A 22,317-nucleotide genomic window follows, 5' to 3' on the forward strand; every position below is an offset into this window, starting at 1 on the left:
AAATTTATCTACATTAGGAGCACAAGGCTCTTGGTTCCTTATATTAATTAGAAATGTATTTTTTAATGCCTAAGGATTTGTTGTGAATGCTTGTGACATTTTTCTCACAATGTGTAACATTTTCTCTGTATAAACGCCCAATAATTCATACAGGGAAACTGTGCAAGCAGGCAGCCTATAAACCAGACTTGCATTAATTTGTGGAGCTAATTCCCTTACAGTCATCCAATAAGCATGTGCTTAATGTAAGCACAGGGATTGCTACTGGAAATCCCAAACACTGGTAAACAAATCTGGCATCGCCTCTGCCCTCTCACAGACCACATAAGAGACAGAAGGTGCATCCAGTTTCAGTGAAAGAATACCAGAGAGGAGAGAATTTCTAACCTGGAGGTGATAAACCACTTGCAGATTCATAGTTGAGCTCCTAGGGGTCCCTGTGACCCCATGGCATACATGCCACTTGTTTGGGCAGAGGCTTTATAAGCTTCCTTGGATCCTCCCAAAATGTCAGTGACCTGGGAAAGCGAGGAGCCACCGCAGGCGATCTCCACACACGGCATTTTCTACAGCCAGAAGAAGAGGGAGGTAGACACCTGAGATAATATGAGGGCCTTACAACCAGAGCTGGCAGAAGGGCGGGAGGAATGCTGGAAGCAGATGATGGGTGGGTGGAGTCTGTAGGTGCAGAGGTCAGGGGAATAGGTGCTGCAGGCAGATGGATGAATATAGAGGTAGACCTGAAGTCCAGGGTGTGTGGTTCCTTTAGAATATAGCCCTGAGTGTTGAGGCGGAAGGAGGAGAAAATTACTTCCCGTGTGTGGAATCAGAGCAGGGTAAGCTTTGTACCTGGAAGCTCCTTGCTAGCTTGATAACAAGGCCCTGAATTCTTTCCATTGTTTCTCTTCTGTGACATAGGAATTCAGCATTAACTCTTAAGATCTTTCCTACAAAGTGCAAAGAGCCAGAGGAAGACAATGAACAAAAACCGTAGCAGCGCTTCTAGGTGCATACATATAACAGGGAATACTCAGATATACACTGTGATGTGTTAATGGCATCCTGGTTGTAATATGAACAGCTATTTGTAAGGGGCTTTCTCCTGTTGACCAAGCACATTGATATCCTTTTTTTGAGACAAAGTCTTGCTCTGTCGCCCAGGATGGAATGCAATGGCGCGATCTGGGCTCACTGCAAACTCTGCCTCCCAAGTTCAAGTGATTCTCCTGCCTCAGTCTCCCAAGTAGCTGGAACTACAGGTGCACACCACCACACTCAGCTAATTTTTGTATTTTTAGTAGACACGGGGTTTCACCGTGTTGGCCAGGATGGTCTCAATCTCGTGACCTTGTGATCTGCCCACCTTGGCCTCCCAAAGTGCTGGGATTACAGGCTTGAACCACCATTCCGGCCACACTGACATCTCTTTTCTCCCCTTGGACCCTTGTATCTCGGTGAGGCGGGTGAAGCTGGTGTTACCATCCCTATTTACTAATGAGCAATCTGAGACTTTGAGGGATTAAGTGATTTTCCCATAATCACAAAAACTAATAGCTTTCAAAGTCAGGAATCAAACATGTCTCCTTTCTTCAAACCCTAGATTCTTTCTATTATGTCCTTCATAGTCTCTGAAAACAATAAAATTAACATAATGACACAGGGGCTCTGTTTGAGAAAAGAATTCCCTTCTAAAATTAAACATAAATTCATGTGGAAGTGGATGGATAACACTGGTTTTCCCATCGTCAGTGTCCCGCCAGACTTCATTTTTGAAACAGAGCATGTTCTTCCTGTGTCCCCTGCCTCCTCCTCCTCCTCTTTCTCTCCGCTTTCCTGGAAAATCCTTTCTACCCGCCTGCCATGAAGCATCTTCTGTAGCATCAGGAATCCACAGCACACGTGAGAGACTAGGATTATTCCTCACATCCAAAGCTCGTGTCTCTTCATTTTCCATTTCCCTTTTTCTTGGCCTCTTTAAAGTTTTACTTGGGACTGAGTTCCTAATTACTGAAAAGAAATTCAGACTGAAATTGTACTCACTTGCAAAGTGGCCCAGCATATTTTTTGTAGGAAGCATATGACTTGCTGGGGATATGGGCTTCACGCAGGGTGTCAGATGCCTGCCCCAGACCCACCAGAAATTAAATAGGTAATGAGCCCTGACCTTGCACCAGAACCATGCTGAGAACTGTACAGACAGAGGATCAGCAGTGATTCTCAGTATCCACCGTGGTTGGAACAGGAGAAAGACAGACACTCAAAAACCCCTCGCCGTCCGTCTCTAGAGCAACTTTCTTAAAAACGGCAAAAATCCATTCCTCTCTCAATCAGGTGAATGTAGAAGCAGATATTGAGAATGACGAAGTGAGAAATGAGTGAATAAAGCCAGGGTTATGCTCGCAGCCCCTCAGTCAATATTTATTGCGAGAATATAAAACTCCTTGCTCTGGTGACTGTGCTGTTCCCAGTAGGTCATGCCACTTTGTTGTTCTTTGACACCCAGAAGCAAAACCAAGCAGAAGATTATGACTGTTAAATATTTAGATCAATCTGATCAAAAAGGTACCCTTTGAATTGTATAAAGCATCCTGAGAAATTACCTTAACAAATTAGCTGTACATCTGCAGGCGGCTAGCGTCAGACCAGAGATACGTATCTAGCATAAAGAGTTTATCGTTGTTTTAGATTACCCAAATGCGGCAAAGAAACCTTTACAACCAGGATGCTCTACAATGCACCATCAGCGGGGAAAGCATCTATTGTACCTGAAATTCTGAAAATCAGGCAGTCTTCTCCGAAGTGGATTATCTTTCATAACCAGTAAATATTTTTCGTACTATCAACCGATTAAAGCAAGCAGCTATTGTGTGTTGTGTCTCTACACTGGATTGCAAATTAAACTCCCACTGGGGGCTCTACAGAGAAATCCAGTGCTTTATCCTCTAAGCCACTCAGCAGCTCTCCTAAAGCAAGTTAATAAAGACCTTCCTGACTATCTGCATCTCATTATTTCCACATAATACAATATCCTGGGGTTTTCTTCCTTTTGTGAAGAAATGCTTAGAAGCAACATGATGCATGGAATATTGTCCTAAAGAGAGGCTGGGCAGGTGCCCTGCTCGCTCTCTCCTGAAGAGTATTGGAAGGGAAAAACCTATTTCCTAATTACCTACCAGTGTTTAGGCTCTTTATGCCTGACTTAAGTCATTTTTATGATTAATCCCCAGATTAGCCTAGAAAATTTCGTGCCATTGAGAGTGAGCAGTATTCGGTATCATTTCACCCGGTGCTGTATTCCATGAGCCAACGCAGTGGTCCACCGTGGACTCTGTGCACAGCTTCTCAGGCCTCTGCTGGCCCCACCCTGCTTCCTCCTTGAAATCTTCAATTTTCATGCTTAGACTGTGTACATGGGCAATCAGTGGCTATTTGCAGATTTAATAAGACAAGAAACAATATGATTCATTTCTTTCTCCCACGCACATGACTAAGTCTTAAAATATGCAGAGCCCAAACAAGGTCAGACCTGAGCTAGACCCGAGACTCACACTGATTTACCGCAGAACACTGGCTGCATGAGACACCTGAGAATGTGTGCAGTACCCAGAGTCCTGCAAAAGCATCACAAAAGAGATGCTGAAAACTCTGGCTCAGACTCACACATAGTCCTTCAAAAGAAATCTCCATTTGAAAGCAAGGAAGAACTGATATATGCACAACTGGTGCATCAGGGTGTGTCTCAGAAAAATATGTATGTTTTGGATTTTGGCTTTATTATTTTCCTTTTATACGAAACGCTGGATAAACTGGGAAGAAGTAAGTGAAAATGAGACTTTGGCAAAGCGAAGAGTGAAAACTTTCGCCATACAGGCTTTTTCCATGTCACCAAAAAGCAAACCACAGATGTGAAGTTACTTGCTGAGGTCACATCCGTTTGGTGGCCTTACATTCCTTAACTTCAGCTCTCAGGTGAGATGATCTGCTGGAGGGAGTCAGACTGTTTTAACAGCAGGATGGACGGGACATACAGGCATGCAAACAACAAGCTTAAAGTAGGTGGTCTCCGTCACACTTCTGGCAGTTCACAGATCCTTCCTTAAGTAAATAACCAATACCTAGCAGCAGATCCTATGAGGCAAAATAGTATATACATTAAAAACTTGTATGAGAGTTACATTGACTCTGCCTCTTGGTATTTAACTATATATATATATATATATATATTACCAGTAACAAAGTCCCCTTATCAAGAAGGACCCCTTACATTTTTAACTGATCAGCTGCCTTTAGAGTAACTCTATCAGTCCTTAAGGAAATAGGAGCCATGGTACCTTGATGTTGGAGACAGGAGCACACTCTCGGTGCTGTCCCAGCTCCTTCTAGTCACACCCTATTGGCAATTTGCACCACATAAACCTGAGCACGACTAGAGATTTGGTTGAATCACTTACATGTCATACCAGACAGTAAAACTCTAATTGTTCACATTAATTTCCCTGAGGTAGTTGCAGCTTAGCGGGGGTTCTCCACCATACACTTACCCAGGCTTGAAATTATCTCTCATTTAGAGGTTGGGGACAGTGACACAGGAAAGAGGCTCTGTGCTTTATATATGGAGATGTGGGATTATAAAAATGTCTTTTTAATCTGATGATCATTAAAACATCCCATGATGTGTCCCAGCTGCTAATGGGAATGCATTTCCATTTCTGTGGGGATTGAGTGTGTCTTAGAAACCCTCTGCAATGGCTTTGGAAACCAATGTTCCTTTTATCAGGTGATACAATTATCCTATGGCATGTCTTAGAATATGTAGTTTTTTTAGGCTATAAAATATCAGAGGTTAACTTCAAGCAAAATGATAAAACCAGCAGTAGTATTTCCTATTACTATTTGCAATTTGCTTCAAAATTTCAAAAAGGTTTGGAAAAATCATTAAATACAAAAAGCACACTTCATTCATTTATTCAAAAGAATCTGCTCGGTGCCAGACATTGCATGGAGTTGTATGGATTTTTGAAATGAAATGTGGGCTCTGTCTTAAGCAGACCGTGGCCGGGAAACTTGAAAACTCCGACACATCCAAGGAGCGAGAATCATGTTTTACATAAAGACACGACACGGGATTCACAAAACACTGCTTAGCCATGAAGCTTGTCGAGTGCTGCATTTTTACTTGTAGTGTTCTACTCTCTTTCATTTTAAAATGCTTGTTGTGACTCACTAAATTGATTTCTCGGCCCACAAATATGTTCTCTGAAACACTGGTCTAGATGGGAGGATTTATACCGACAAATAAGAAACAAAATTTGCAAAAGAGAAAATATCAGAACAAGAGGACGATGTCCTTCCCGTGTGCTAGAGGCCACTGTGTGCCTTATCCTGCACATTAAAAGAATTTTTAAAAAGGCATAATCAAATTATGTTTTGGAGTAACTATATCAGAATAGTTATAGATATAGAAAAGATAGATTTTTTTTCTTGCTATTTCTATGTTTCTATTTGCATGTGAACCTATATACTGTAAAAGTGATTAATCTGGCTGGGTGAGGTGGTTCACGCCTGTAATCTCAGCACTTTGGGAGGCTTCGGCGGGCAGATCACCTGGGGTCAGGAGTTCAAGACCAGCCTGGCCAACATTGTGAAACCTTGTCTCTACTAAAAATACAAAAACTAACTGGGTATCGTGTTGCATGCTTGTAATCCCAGCTACTAGGGAGGCTAAAGCAAAAGAATCACTTGATTCCCTGAGGCGTAAATTGCAGTGAGCCGAGCTTACTCCATTGCACTCCAGCCTGGGCGACAGAGGGAGGCTCTGTCTCAAAAAAAAAAAAAAAAAAAAAAAAAGAAGTGATTAATCTGGGCTGATTAATAATTTAAGAAATGAAGAGCTGGGAGAAGGGAAATCCCACCACCTGCCTGGCCACCTCACGGTCTCTTCCTGTGATCCTGAGTGAAGTGCGAATCCGCTGGAAGCTTAGGCTCGGTCTTACTCAACAGCATCCCAGTCATTTGTCTTTCCTGAATCACTGGCACCGGCCATCACTCCAGCCAATCTACCACCAGGAACAGATACAACCACTACAGGTATCAAAGACGCAGTACATGTGGCTTGTCCAGAATTTCTAGAAGAATTTGAATCTCCATAGATATTTTAAATGTATTTTTCAAGGCCTCAGAGCACCTGGCTGTGAGCCAGTGAGTGTGGGCAGGTGGGCTGTGCTTCAGCTGGTGTCCACAGGCACTGCCACACTCGTATTAAAATATGGAAATGTCTTTATGCCAGCTGGTGAAGGGCTGCTGCTCCGAGCTCTCAAGATCCCCACGGCCATCCCATCCCCTCACGTGTCCTGGCCCAGGCCTGCCAACGTTTCTCCTTGGAGAAATGTTGACACGGCAAAATGCTCAAGGGCGATGGCATATGCTTGTTCTGATTGGCCATGGTCTGTATCTTTTTTGTTACTAAGTACTTTAGTTGGTTAAATGTGTAATAAGTTCGGAGCAAGGGATTGGAAAAGACCTCACATCCACCACTACTATAGTTTTTCTATGTCTTTCTTTCTGTTTTCTTTAATTGTTGCTGTTTCTTTTTTGTGGATGACCAGCACCACTAGCTTACCATCCAGGCTGTAGGTGTCACCAACACGAAATACTCCCAACAGAAGAGCAGGGATGTTGCTTTCTGGGGAAAGTGAGGCGGAACCATTTCCCTCTGGGAAAGCATATGTTGCTGACACCAACTGTGCACTTGGCCACACATCGTGGCTCAGGACTCCTGGATTTACATTACCACCTGGCACTGAGGAAATGTAAAAATAACAGCCATATAAATAACCTCATGACCTATAAAAGTATGCATGAGGAACGGGGCTCTGGGCCAGGCAGGCTTGTTGTTTAGGTATTGCATACTCGGCTAATTGTGTTAAAAAAGAAAAAGAAAAAAACTACCCAAGTACAAGGAAAGGAAAGGGATTGAAGCGATTTTTTTCCCCTTTATGGCAGGGACAGAATAAATGGGCAAAAAAGGATTCAGTTAGTTAAATTTAAAAGGAAATTGGCACAACTTAATTTTCTGTGCATTTTTGGGTATGAAAGTCTTATTTATACTGACAGTCACTTTTTAGCTTTACTATCGATGCATTCTTCCCTTGCTCAGCACATATGTTGTTGAAGACATCGCTCTGCTTCCTACTTCAGTTGGTGTTTTCTAGCGCAAACCATCTCCTTCGACTTGGCAGGGGTGTGGGTGGCAAGAGTTAGGAGTGAAGGACGGGCAGACGTTTTGTTCCTTCCTGCTTAACCTGAAGGATAAGTATTTGCGGCGCTCGCTACCACAGAAGAATGCTTAAAACATAAGTTCGAGAGGAATTTCCATCTACTCCAGGGTGGTGATTTCATAAGGGGTTATTAACAAGTAGGAAGGAATGTCGGGAGCCCAGCCCTAGACGTTTAAGGTCAGTAGACGGCCGAGCAAATAGTTTCTCAGCACATGTTCCCCTTCCAAGGTCTGCAGTGCTAGATTTTTCTGTTTCTTGAGTAATCAATGTCTGTAGAAATATAACCTGTCCACATAGTATGGGTAACAGCTGTGTCACAAGAGTAACTGCCTGGGAACCCAGTTCCCTTCCCAGACCTCCATCACAGCTAGACTCAGACGCCCTCTCTCCATACATTTCTGCAGGTGTTCGCAAAGGGCGGATACAGTCTGTCCCACATTTTCAAGAGGCGATTAGAATTGGGCCACTCAAAACTCACACAACTGTTGTGTGTCACTTCCATGGGTTTATCACATTTCCCTTTTCATGGTTTTCTGCTCTCCTCACATCCGTCCATCACCACCTGAACCGTCCGTCTCCTCTCGAGTTTCAGATCAGCTTCTGTGGTTCTTCACATCTGAAATTCGTCTTTCTGAGAGGCAGTGACACAAATGTTGGGATTATGCTATCATGGAAACGAAAGAAAATTCTATAGTGTAAAACAAAAAAATGCATTATGTTTGTTTTCTAGGAAAACAAATCACTTCCTAGAAGCTTATAAAGTGGAATGCAGGTAGACTTGGGTCAGAGATGGTGAAGCCTGCTTGCATTTCTTCCTCATGCGCAGTAACACAGGGTTCCAGAGAAATCTCTATTTCAGAGATTTCAAAGGAGTTGCCCTGTGTAACACAAACTAGATTTGGTTTAACACAAGCGAGACGCCAATTTCAGGTCGAAGTGCTTCTCTCCAAATTTAATTACGCACCATCTATGTGTATCTGCGAGCGCTGTCGAGCTGCGACTTCTAAATTTTACAAACGAGAACTTGAGAAGTAGTGGGAGCCTGCCAGGCCCCTCTCTCTGCATTTGTGCTTTTCCTTGATGCCAAGTAGGAAAAAACAAGCACATTCCCTTCATGCGGTCGCCTTTCTGAAGAGGAATTTTCCTATAGAGTTTCAGAATGAGTTATAGCCAGTATGAGTAATGAGTTTAAAATGTATTTTCACATTTGTTATGCCTTACATAGCACTCTCAGTATTAAGTCAGCCAAACAGCTATAGTTTGTTTTTCTCCTGCGTTACTGAAACCTGGATCCCATCTCACAGGATTCCAAAATACACTCTAATCTGATCTCTAGCGCAGGTACCTAAGAGAAAAACAATGTTTTCAGCTTCTTGTTGGGGAAATATTCCGCGGCTCCTTTCTCTCCCCTGCTTCCTGGCCTTTCCCCGGCGCTGAGGATGTCAGCCGCCCTCTGTGCCACACAGCCCTACCCTCTGCCAAGGCTCCCAGCCTGCAGCCCCTCCAGCAAGCCCACACCTGCCCTCCTGCACAGCAGTCAGTCGGGCATCCCCTTCTGCTGCCTACTCGTGGTTGGGAGTGTCTCTTCCTAGAAAATTCCTCCTTCCTGAGAGATTTTTAAGTCTCTCCTAGCGGTTTCCTTTTCAGTCCCAATAAATGCTTTTGTTCAAAAAATTGCCACTGAATTTAATCCTCAGGCCTGTGGCTGTCACTTCAAAGTCTGCAAGTCTGATCCCAGATGAGCCCTGCTCTTCAGGTAGGAGCTGCGGCTCTGAGCCACGCCCAGCTGCTGCGGGCCCCATGGGTCCCAGTTCTCTGGCTCAGAGTGATTGAACTCAGTGTCCTCCTGCCTTCCCACTCCTTTCTCTGCTTCCCCAGACTCTTCCCTGGATCTCTTTCTAATCTCTCCTCAAGGCTCATTCAGCTGTATGCTTTCTTTGCTGGATTAATATACATATATTTTTTTAAAAACCTTCTTCTTCACAGCATGCCCTTTCTCAAAATACTTGCTGGAACCCACTCCTGCGATGCTCATAGACTCCAAAGCTCTCTGCTCCACCTTCCCAGTGTGGGGGTGTGGGCAGAGCCAGCCTCCTCTCCCTCAAGCACAGTCAGCTCTGCCTCTGCCTCTGTGGCATTCCCTTCCTCTTCCCTCCCCTTCTCCACATTCTGTCCACAGCTCAGAATCCAGTGCTTCTTCCTCCTGCCTACACCACAGAGGCTCACCTAGCTGCTCCATCCCACTCTGACCGCTCCTAAGAATTCCTGGAGCATTTTGCAGAGCTCCCATCCCAGCCCCTGGCCCTTTGCAACCTTAAGACATGCCCTGAAGGCACCTTGAAGGCAGTCCCCCTTAGCATTGATTCACCACAGAGAAGCCTGGGAAAAAACCTCCCTTAGAATGCACCCTGGATGTCCCTATCACATGGGTTGCCATCATAAGTGTCAAAGGCTTTAACAAATGAATATAAAACGATCAAAATAAACTAGCTGAGCAGGATGCGAATCGCACAGTGGTGCTTCCAGGTATTCATTCTTCTGCCCCCGCCCCCAGGATAACTGTAGTGCTTTTTCTTCTTGCACTTACCCGGTTGTCATAATTCTTGTCATCTGCTGTGCCCCATAGCCCCTCTAAAATGTAAGCACTTGATGGATTATTTCTTTCAGATGAATATTTCTTAAAGCTCTAAAGTAAATCTTAGCACCAGGTTTGGACCTTGAAAGACGTGAATACCTGTTGAATGAATGGAGAACTCCCTAGCTTGGAAGAGGAATATGGTTTGCTCATGGCCCACCACTCTTCCTTCCTTCTGCCGTCAGCACTCACATTTCAAGAGCGGCCACTGTGCTCATGGGCATCTGTCTGCCTTCCCAGGGGTGAACCAAGCACTTCCGTTCTGCCAGCTTCTTGTTGCTCTTGCTTTGGAGCAAGGACTCATCTGAACCCCCAGAGGCTCCCCCTGTTTCTCCAGCTCTTCCAGAAATATTCAAAGACATTTCTCTCTCCCCAGTAGGAAACATCTCTCCTCCCCTGCAGAATTTTTGCATCCTTCCTTAAGAGAAGTTCCTCTTCTCCAGCTCCATCCTACCTCCTTTTCCCTCCACAAAACCCTTCCTGCCTCTCCCCTCCCAGACACATGCCTGATGTTTATTCATGCCTCTCCCATCAGGGCAAACTTATAAAACAGTCTTGTTCTTTGTGAGGGGTCAGGCTTTTCCCATAAAGCATTCCAAGGTGAGCAGGAGGTGATGTGGCCTTGTAATCTCATCCAGTGACCTCACACCAGCTTCTCCTCCCAGCCTGTGAATTACTCATGGGTAAAGATTTTGTCATGTAGACTATGGCTAGAGGCCTCTGTGCCTGAGATCCATTCTGCTATTTGACCAGAAATTGAAGCATATACAATCGAGGAGAGGTGGGAACTTCTTTCAAAAAAAATAATCAAGATGAAAGTGAACATTTAGAGAGTGAAGTGGACATTGATTTACAATGAGAAAATAAATCGAAGAATGCATTTATAAAGTATTACAAATGTTAGCTGTTTGCCCATTGCTTGAGTCCCTTCCTGGGCCTGGGGAAGAGAGGGGTGCATGGAATCTCCCTCACTTAACTACAGGTCAACGCACTGTGCCCACCCCGGTCAGCAGGATTCCAGAGTCACACTCAGCACAAAGCATGCCAACATTTATCACATTTATGTTTATTTCCTGATATTACAGATTGTAAAACAACGTAAAGTACAATTTAAAAAAAAAACGAAATACGTATGGACTTTGTGTCTTTGGATTCTCAAACCATGGGTCAGGAATTGGTTTCAAACATCCATAGGTCTTTTCTCTCCTAAATTAACAAGCTTAGGTGGAAAACAAACAGTCCACTCCTTTGCATAAGAGAAAATATTCACCTCATGCAATGAGATATTTTCCTTAACTTATACTTTTAAATAAGTAAAGCTCAGCACTCCAAGGTGTATTAGCCCCGAAAGTGCTTCCGGAAATTGCCAGTCTTGTGTGAATGGGAAGAAATGATCATTGCGGTGCCTGGTGTTACTGTATTTGCATAAAGTTTTCATTTAGTAAAACGTGCGCACTATTTTACAGGGACAGAGAGTATAGCTCCTTTCAGAAAGCAAAATTTCTATAGAAACGTTATTAAAACTAGTTTTTTGTCCATTCTTCTTTTTCAACAAATATTAATTGAGCACCATCTGTGTGCCAGGCGCTATTCTAGGCACTGAAAATACAACCCATATTGTATTTGCCCACATTCCAGAGGAAGGAGACAGAAAACAAACAGTTGAGCCGTTCGGTGCTGTTAGTGACAAGGACTATGTAGAAAACTAAAGCAAGAAGCGGAGACAGGAACTGACCTGGCAAGGGAGACAGGTGCTGATTTTCAGAAGGTCATCCAGGAGGCCCGAACGCAGCGCAGCTGTCACGCCCTGCTGGACGCTGGAGAAGCAGAGCAAGGCGGGGAGGCTGACGGGGATGGGAAGGCAAGGCCGAGGCCAAGGCCTAAGGCGTGTAAGGGGGGCTGGGGCCCAAGGCCAGCAGGAGTCAGGGCATGCAAGGTCCTCTCAGCCTCAGGAAGGCTTTGCATCTTAATGTGAATCAACTGAGAAACCAGCAGAGAGGCTTGAGTCAGGAATGACATGATCCGACTTAGGTTTTAAAGCAGGCTTTCTCAGCCGCAGCACAATTGACGTTCTGAGCCGGACGCTGTAATTCCAGGCGGGGGGACTTTCCTGTGCATTACGGGAGGTTTTGCAGCATTTCTGGCCTCTGCTCACCAGCTGCCAGCAGCCCACCCCCATCACTCAGTTGTGACAACTGAAAAGTGTCTCCAGATGTTGCTGAATGTCCCCTGGGTTCAAAAAGCACCTTCTATCAAGAGCCACAGTTTAAAACAGAATCACACTGAACAAAGAGTGATATTTCAGTTATATAAAATCTAGCACAAGACAACCGAATAACGTTTAGAGATTTGCTCTCCCTGGATTAAAATTCAACTTAAACGTACCTGACCTGCATACTCGTAGTTAATAATCATATCCTAATGCAAAAACCAAGACTTCATTTTTGAGTCAGATCCCGATGTGATTCAATTCTCCTGTACCAGTAAAAACAGCACCAAGCCCAGGTCACACAGAAATCTTAATAAGCTAAAAGGAAACTCTACAAGTATCCAGACCAACCTGTGTTACCATAAGACCTAAACAGGATGTCACTGAACCACACAACCCCTAACTTCACCAGATGCAGAGACACAAACGTGTCTCAGACACACTGAACCACACAACCCCTTACTTCCCAGATGCAGAGACACAAACGTGTCTCAGACACACTGAACCACACAACCCCTTACTTCACCAGATGCAGAGACACAAACGTGTCTCAGACACACTGAACCACACAACCCCTTACTTCCCAGATGCAGAGACACAAACGTGTCTCAGACACACTGAACCACACAACCCCTTACTTCCCAGATGCAGAGACACAAACGTGTCTCAGACAGACTGAACCACACAACCCCTTACTTCCCAGATGCAGAGACACAAACGTGTCTCAGACACACTGAACCACACAACCCCTTACTTCCCAGATGCAGAGACACAAACGTGTCTCAGACAGACTGAACCACACAACCCCTTACTTCCCAGATGCAGAGACACAAACGTGTCTCAGACACACTGAACCACACAACCGCTTACTTCCCAGATGCAGAGACACAAATGTGTCTCAGACACACTGAACCACACAGCCCCTTACTTCCCAGATGCAGAGACACAAACATGTCTCAGACAGACTGAACCACACAACCCCTTACTTCCCAGATGCAGAGACACAAACGTGTCTCAGACACACTGAACCACACAACCCCTTACTTCCCAGATGCAGAGACACAAACATGTCTCAGACAGACTGAACCACACAACCCCTTACTTCCCAGATGCAGAGACACAAACGTGTCTCAGACACACTGAACCACACAACCCCTTACTTCCCAGATGCAGAGACACAAACGTGTCTCAGACACACTGAACCACACAACCCCTTACTTCCCAGATGCAGAGACACAAACGTGTCTCAGACACACTGAACCACACAACCCCTTACTTCCCAGATGCAGAGATTCACTTCCCTACTTGTTTACTTAAATTCACTGAGAGTTTCCAATATTTTCTTTTGATGTGACTTTTCTTCATTCTCAAAACTCTGATAGTCACTGCTCGAAGGCATGAAAAGGCTTGAGATGCTGAAATGGATGGTCGGTCCTTGGTCCTCCCGCTAGTCAGATAACCCCGCACTCTTTCGACACAACCAGGCTTGCTACCCTTACCCCGCCACATCCTGAAAGCGATGACATCTGGTCTCCCTCAGCCAGATGCAGATGGTGTCGGATCTAGAAATTAACAAGTCAGGGCACGGCTGCTTACACGTGTTTGGATCTAACTGGGAGAATGGTGTTTATGAGCAGAGACTGATGCATAATTCAGTAGAATCCCCCGGCTACTACAAGCAGAGGAGAACCCCGAAGAGGGCATGTCAAGACTGAAGCTGCGACGTTATTGCAGCTGCCAGAGTGCAGCTTTGCAACCAACAGTTTCCAGTCCATTGCCACCGAGGCCTGGCTGCTAAGCTCCTCAGAGGAAAGAAGCTGCGCTATCCTATCCTTTACATTGCAAATGAAACAGTGAGGGAAAACTTTACGTAGAGGAGCCAAGAGTAAACGAATGAATGAGCGTGGGGGACCCCGAGCCCTCTGGGTCTGAATCCAGCTGCCATGCCAAGAGTTGTGAAATGTTTACACAGAGATTAACCTCCCCAAGCCTCAATGACCTCATCTCTAAAATAGGCGTAGTAGTGACAACTCTTCAGAATTGTCATGAGAACAGAGCTAAACCAAGAACCACATCTAGCAGGGAATTGGCACCTAAAATATACCGGGGTGGTGGTAACTGTTGTAAAAGCAATGCGAGGAAGTATCATGCTGACAGTTAATTCCTATGCCTTATGTTAAGAAGGGCCTATTCCCTTATCCCCATCCAGAGCCAGCCTTAAGTAGATAAATGCTTGTAAGATTTAAAAAAATAAAATTTAGCGGATAATTTAAAGATTGAAGCCTAACCTATATGACCATTTAAAAACATATCTTGGTGGCTGGGCACAGTGACTCACAAAGCACTGAAATCCCAGCACTTTGGAAGGCCAAGGCAAGCAGGAGTTGAAATCAACTCTGACTCGTTAGTATCTGGTTCCCTGAAATCACTTGAAATCAGGAGTTCGAGACCAACCTGACCAACATGGTGAAACCCTGTCTCTCCTAAAAAAATGCAAAAATTAGCCGGCCATAGTGGCACACATCTGTAATCATAGCTACCCCAGAAGCTGAGGCAGGAGAATCTCTCAGGAGGTAGAAGTGGCAGTGAGCTGAGATCATACCACTGTACCTCAGGCTGTGAGACAGAATAAGACTCTGTCTCAAAAAACAAACAAATAAACACACAAACAAAAAACATAGCTATAGTTTAACCTGCTGATTGAAAAATGGAAATACTTTTAAACTTTAATCACAAAAATGAAGATTTGGACTATAATGTAAATACATCGGTTGATGAGCTGGAAATCAGTTGTGAAGCCAGGCTGAGTATTCACATCGAGAGTCAGCAAGTGTCTCATTGCCACCAGATGTAAGAGAACTGTCCTCATTCAAAGCCTTGGGGAAGCCATCACCGCTCTGAGAATGAAACCTCTCAGTTCCTCTGTGGTGGTTTCCCAGACCCTGACTCGTTAGTATCTGGTTCCCTGAAAACAGTGAGCTCTTTCCTGCCCGGGGTATGTGCACATGGTGTGGAGGTTGCCTTTCTACAACTATGAGCAGAAATGCAACCTCATGGACCTCACCTACCTTGCCTGCCTCCCCACCACTGTTTTCGCCCTACTGGGTTTTCCACGCAGCTGTGAGTCCACCATGTTTAATTATCTGCTTGTTTATTGCCAATCACCTTGTTGGGGGAGAAGCTCCCAGGTACCAGGCAGTGGTATTCATTAGGTATCTCCTGCACTCAGTGAGGATCTGACACATAGTAGGCACTCAGTGAATAACTGAAATAAAGAATGCGAAAACAAAATATGTGAAAGAAACATAAAAGCAGGTGAGTACATAGTGAGCCAGTTTTGAAACAGAACCTGTTTTACTGGCATTCAGAAGCTTAAGACAAGAATTGCAAACCAGAGTTGACCACGTTGAATAAATATTCTTTCAGTTTCAGCCCATTCCATAATTGCTCATTGTCAAGAGCCAAAACAGTTAAGATCAACCTGACTTTCACTTTTGTTGCCATTCTTGTACGTGATAACTTGACTGAAGGTTTTTGTTTTTATGTATAGTGAAGCCAGGAGCCACAGTGGTTTACTGGAAAATTTAAATACAAAGTTTTCTGCCTAGTTTTCAAAGCCAATAGTTTTGCCTTGATTCCATCTATCCGACATTTCCAGCTGATAAATCTTTCCATGCTTTCCTTTGTGGGCAGAGCAGGCTGTGCTCTGGGCCTATGAAGGAGAGGTACCTGCAGGTGATCTCACCAAGGTCCTGACTAATGGGTGGGAAGACTCAGGGTGGATGTGGGCGAGGGTGTGAGAGCACCGAAGCAAGAAAACGGGTCAATATGGGGAATTTGGATAAACAGGCATTGCTTGTAGTGCTATTTGAGGGTATGTCTCAAGAGGCAAGAGGAGATCATGTCAAGGAAGGAGTTAGGAGGGACCAAGTCAAGACCAGCCTTGAGAGATGAGCTCTGGAGAGCTGGAGCCTGCCTTCCTTCTTTCCTTGCTTCCTTCCTTCCTTCCTTTTCCTTCCTTCCTTCCTTCCCTCCCTCCCTCCCTCCCTCCTTCCTTCCTTCCTTCCTCCCTCCATCCCTCCTTCCCACCCTCCTCCCTTTCTTCCTTCTTTTCTTCCTTCCATTGTTTTTCCAGGCCTTCTCACACCTTTCCTTCCTCCCTCCATCCTTCCTTCCCACCCTCCTCCCTTTCTTCCTTCTTTTCTTCCTTCCATTGTTTTTCCGGGCCTTCTCACACCTTTCCTTCCTCCCTCCATCCTTCCTTCCCACCCTCCTCCCTTTCTTCCTTCTTTTCTTCCTTCCATTGTTTTTCCGGGCCTTCTCACACCTTTCCTTCCTCCCTCCATCCTTCCTTCCCACCCTCCTCCCTTTCTTCCTTCTTTTCTTCCTTCCATTGTTTTTCCTGGCCTTCTCACACCTTTCCTCCCTGCCTCCTTCCCTCCTTCCCACCCTCCTCCCTTTCTTCCTTCTTTTCTTCCTTCCATTGTTTTTCCGGGCCTTCTCACACCTTTCCTCCCTGCCTCCTTCCCTCCTTTCTGTAGATTGTAACCAACAGCAGTTTATCCAAAAATTTTAAGCATGCAAATGACATAATCCAATTTGTCTTTTCATGAAAAATAAAGACTGAATAATAATGACAACATACAGGTTAAAGCTCAATTCTGTTTCTTTCAAGCTACATGACTCTGAGGAACCATAATTCCTTCTTCAGCAAAATAGGTCTAACATCTCTGCCTATGGAGGTAGTGGTGATTGGGATTGGGATGGCGATACACTATCCTGCCATATTTAAAGTATAATGAAGCAAATGATGTTAGAAATGTGTTCTTCCTTTCAAAAAATGTGTTAGTCTAAACCTTTAGAAGGGCCTAACTTTAAGACAGTCAGAATCTACTGTGTCCCAAGAGACATGAAGCAGAGTTGCACACGTATCCTTGATGCTGAATCAAAAATAACCTGTAGGCTGGAGTCTTTTTGAGATTCCTTGGGAAGCAAGAGCCAACCCTAGGTACACCTGTGCAGTCTCGAAAGGGACCCTGGCAGAGGTGGCGATGGGGGGATGTCTGACCTCTCGACGGGCAGTTGTGCCTGATTTGCAAAGTGACTGTGTGCCGAAGGGTGATGCAGTGACCATGGGGAGAACCTGCCTCTGTTAGACATTGCTCCGAAGCACAAGCATTTGTTTCCCTTTATTAATACGACATCGTTTTGAAAAGTCCTTCATTTGGCCCTTCAGCGGAATTTGGACAATGGCTTCCATGTTCGTACCTCTCAAAACACAATATAGAACATGCATTAAATAGTCCTTTATGTAATTGTCTCAGTGTACAGAATGCAGAAATCGGGCTTAGCATTCCAATACGGACACTAAAAATTTCACAGTGATGTTGAAAATCCGTTTCTCATTTTTTCCAAAGCTGTAAAATTGCCTAAATTTATTTAAATTTAATAATTCAGAAAACTCCTGAAACATAAACTCATTGATTTCTCAAGGTAGGCAATACCATAACGATAAGTTATTTGACCTATGACATCAGAAATTCTGCATAAATATGTTTAAATGCAGTAAATTATGAAATTGATTTTTACCACTTAACATTTTCCTTTTTGTTTAACATCGTTGTGGCCAAACTTGGTGAATATTATATAGGCCACAAATTTGACTAAAGATTATTGTTAGTTTATTTGAAATGTCATGAATGTTCAATTCGTTGTCTTCTTATTTTCTCTGAGTGTTATATTCAATGTATTCAATACATGTGATCAGATAATGATAATCTTTTCTAAAATTTATTTTAGGTTTTGAAACTAACATGAACCTAAGTAGCCGGGATGACCCTCGCACATCAGAAATTGCTTCTGAGACTCAAGATAGAAATGCAAACAACCACGGAATTCAGTTATCTAATTCACTATCTAGTGCTATAACTGCTGAAAATGGAAATTCCATCTCAAATGGTAAGCACTTTTTAAACTCAACTAAATAGATAAAAGCTTTAGGCTGTATCAACTTTCTAGAAGGAATGGATTAAAATATGAAAATGAAGTAAGGTTAAAAACTGAAAAATAGAGTATCAGTCATGAAACTTCCCAGTAGATATTATTGTCAGCATATAATTGCTTAGGTTAAAGAATTAGAATTGTATTCACTCTTTGTTGACTATTCAGAAATTTTATGGAGTATTAGTCTAAAAAAACTGGACTGAAATTGTTCTGATACAGAGCAGACAAGGCAATGGGTTCTCTACCAATATTTTTAACTAAAAAATTTATTTTGGCAACTAAGAAATGTGAAGGAAAATAATATTAAAGAAGTGATAAGTGCCAGACTGACTTCAGGTATTTTAAGTGCGTCAGTGAGTCCCACATATACAAAGTGGCTTGGTTGCATGTACAAAAGCTGAGGATCATGCAAGTATTTTCTCTCACAAATAAACGAAGACAAAGGCTTCTAGGAAGAACTGATGGGAAGATTCAGAACAACTATTCCTGAGAGTCTCCCACAGGGCTGGGAAAAGTATGTGTGTTTAGTCTGCTTGGAGGCACAGGAGAACCATCACAACACTGAAATTCTGGGAAGCAGCTGAAGATGGGGAGTGGGGTGAAAGGTGAGCCAAAGCAAGGAAGCCCACGTTTGAGGCTTGGCTCATAGGGACATAGGAGCGACTACCTTGCTCAGCAAAGGCGGCCAAGAAGTCCAGCTGTGCTTCTGACTGCCTTCTCAGATTACAGGGCAAGAGACTGAGTCCTGACCCCAAGGCCTTGGGATGGGACCTTCAAGTGTTCTTCCCAAGAGTCAGCGTGAACCAGAACCAAGTACCAAGTGGAGTTGCCCAGAAGCAACCAAGCCTAAAGGTACCTGGGAGAAACACGTGTAAATCTACCCCTAGGCTTCAAAATATTCTTACAAACCATTTTTCAAATGCAAAGTCCAACACAGAAATATCCAGGCATAGGAGCATGCAAAATAGGATGAAAAATTACAAGCAGAGACAGCTGTCAATCGCAGTATACCCACAGGAATTCAAAAGATTAGAATTCAGACACGTGCCTTAAAATAAGTATGTTTACTTAGCCCCCCCCAAAATAAAAGAATGAGAATTTCAGCAGAAATGGGAAACTCTAAGGAAATCCTCTAATGGAAATTCTGGAATCGGAGAGTACAGTAATAAAATTGAGTGCAACAGAGGCTGAAGTTAAAATTAATTAGATATCATTGTTTAAAACAAAATAAATGAAAAAACTATGGAGGCGGAAGATAACTCAGAAAATCTCCAGAATGAAACACACTGAAGCAAAAGAGAAGACTGGAAATTCCAGACAACTGTTTAGAGAGATAAAGGACAATGAGAAGGACAATTGAAGTCTTAGGGAAAGAAGAGAGAGTATATGAGCAGAAAAAAAGACTTGGCGAGAAATGTTAGAGCATCTCCCAACACTGATGAAAGAGCATCAGGAAACAGATTTAAGTTGGCAGAGTTTTATAACGTTCAACATACATTTTTCATGGGATCCAGCAATCCCACTCCTCAGCATCTTCCCAAGAGAAATGACAACAGTGTCCACACAGACACCTGCATGCAAATGCTTATGGTGATATTGTTCGTAATTACATAAAACTGGAAATATATTCAACATCCTTCAACTGGTGACTGACTTGTATTAGTTATCCATTGCTGTGCAAAATATTACTCATAAAACTCGGAGGCTTCTGTAAGAAATGGTGATTCTTTCAGTTTCTGTGGGCCAGGAAGCTGTGTGTGGCTTAGCAGGGTGCCTTTGCCTCAAGGTCCTTCATGAGACAGCACTCCACAGTCATCTGGAGGCTTGAGTGAAGGCTGATCCATTTTCAAGGCAACTCACATGGCTATTGGCAGGCTGCAGAAGGTTCACATCCAAGGCAACTCACATGGGCCTCTCACAGCATGGCAGCTCCCCTCACCCCCCTGAGCAAGCAATCCCAGAGAGAGCACCCCCGATGGAGGCCGCAGACTTCACATCACCAAATCTTGAAAGTGGCACCCCTGCACTCTGTCACGTTCAGTTGAGTCACCACATCCAGGCCATACTCCGCAGGTGAGGAGTCCGTGAGTGTTTGCAGGTGGGCTCACTGGCATATCACAGGCTGAGCTAGCACATGGATGAACTCTGCAATAAATAAGAGTGATTGGCCGTCACATGCATCACCAGGATGCCTGAAGCATTGTGTGGAGTGAAAAAAAAAAGTCCAAAGACTAAGTGTGATCCTGCTAATATGGCATTCTGGGAAAAGCAAAGCTGTAGAGGCAGGAAACAGCTGAGTGGTTTCCGGAGGCTGGGGGTAATGGCAGGAGATGAACTTCAGGGGACATGCGGGTTACAGACAACCGGGAGTGCTCCTCTCTCTGCAGATGCACAGCTGTGTGTGTCCAAAATAGGCGAATCTTACCATTTCTAAGTTCCGCCATAATCAATGCACATTTTGTAAGAACAGAACAGAAACCTTTGCAAAGCCTGAGTAGGATACATAAAACTATCCTACGTGTATCACAGTGAAATACCTATAAAATTGAGACCAAAAATTAACGTTACAAGTAACAAGAGGTAAAAAGGTGTACTACCTTCAAAAAGCAGCAGCTAAGGTCCAAAGACAATGAAATAACCTAGTAAACAAGCTCAAATAAAATAAGTGCCCCCCCAAAATTCCTGTCATGATGAGAGGGAGTCAAGGATATTTTTAGAAAAAATGAAAAGAATTAGACATTGATAGCCTCAGAATGCTTACAGATAAAGGAGAGAATAAACAATAATTTAAAAGGCAAGAACATTTGGAGAGGTAAAATAAGATTTTATTACACACTGATAAACCTAACTTGCCAGTTATAACTTCAAAGGCAACTCTTGAAAGAATATTATTGGGGTAGATAATTTACAAACTAGTAAAAAGAGAAAAATAAAATCATAAAAAGTCAACTCCAAAGATGAAGAAAAGGATAAAATAGGAAAAATAGGGCAAGTAGAAAGTTCTGAGACGGTAGATATAAAAGCACATATGAAAATAAATCTTATTTAATCATAATAAACTTTAAAAGACACATTTAATGTAAATTGATATGAAAAATGATTAACAGAATATTTTTAAAACTAAGAAAACAGTAAAGCATGAGGATTCTGAAATATTAAATGTAAAGGGATAGAAAAGAAAAAGATAAAATGCGCAAATCCTGAAAAGCAGCAACAACGGGGCTTATATTTTTGGAAGTCAAAAATTACCTTTCTAGGTGGGTGTGGTACTTATGCCCGCAATCCCAGCTCTTTGGGAGGCTGAGGCGGATAGATCAGCTGATGTCAGGAGATCAAGACCAGTCTGGCCAACAGTGAAACCCCATCTCTACTAAAAATACAAAAATCATCTGGGTGTGGTGGTGCATGACTGTAAGCCCAGCTACTCAGGAAGCTAAGGCAGGAGAATCACTTGAACTCGGGAGGTGGAGGTTGCAGTGAGCTGAGATTGTGCCACTGCACTCTAGCCTGGGTGGCAGAGCAAGACTCCATCTTAGAAAAAAAAAAGAAAGAAAGAAAGAAAAGAAAATTACATCTCTAAAGAATTAATTATTCAAGAAGAAATCACAAAATAAATTAAAAACCAAGACATTTTAACTAATGACAATGCAAATATGACAACAGAACTTTTAGGACATGGCTAATGTCTTTTTTGTATAAATTTAAGGGGTTCAGATGCAGTTTCAATAGCGGATGTATTGCATAGCGGTGATGAGTGGGCTTTCAGTCATCATCAACCAAATAATATATATTATACTGATTAAGTAGTTTCACGTGCTTCATTCCATCCACCCTCCCACCTTTCCACCCTTCTGAGACTCCCGTGTATGTTATTCCACACTCTATGTTCATGTGTACACATTATTTAGCTCCCACTCATAAGTGAGAACATGCAGTGTTTGTCGTTCTGTGTCTTAGTTGTTTCACCTAAGATAATGGCCCCAGTTCCATCTATGTCACGCAAAAGATCTCTCAAGAAGTGGAAATATATGGGTTCAAACATTTGTATCAAAAGAGAACAAATACAATGAATGTTTAAAGTATCTAGAAATTAGAAACAGAACAAAAATTAAACTTCAAGAAAATGGAAGGAAGGTATGATAGAGATAATAAAAGCATTAGTTATTGGAATATAAAACAAAAAAAAATAATAT

At 43.2% G+C, this 22,317-nt stretch overlaps 1 protein-coding gene across 7 annotated transcripts in view; it reads left to right on the forward strand.

Moving 5' to 3' along the window:
• Positions 1-22,317, forward strand: part of MYO16 (myosin XVI) — a 773,187-nt gene that overhangs the window by 702,957 nt on the left and 47,913 nt on the right. For all 7 annotated transcript variants that reach the window (XM_054249238.2, XM_017970444.5, XM_078347436.1 and 4 more), the window contains one exon: positions 17,921-18,079. In XM_054249238.2, the coding sequence (XP_054105213.2) occupies positions 17,921-18,079 (159 nt within the window). The remainder of the gene's footprint in view (positions 1-17,920; positions 18,080-22,317) is intronic.

This window comes from Callithrix jacchus, chromosome 1 (genome assembly GCF_049354715.1).
Source record: "Callithrix jacchus isolate 240 chromosome 1, calJac240_pri, whole genome shotgun sequence".
In the NCBI taxonomy this organism is placed as follows: Eukaryota; Metazoa; Chordata; class Mammalia; order Primates; family Cebidae; genus Callithrix; species Callithrix jacchus.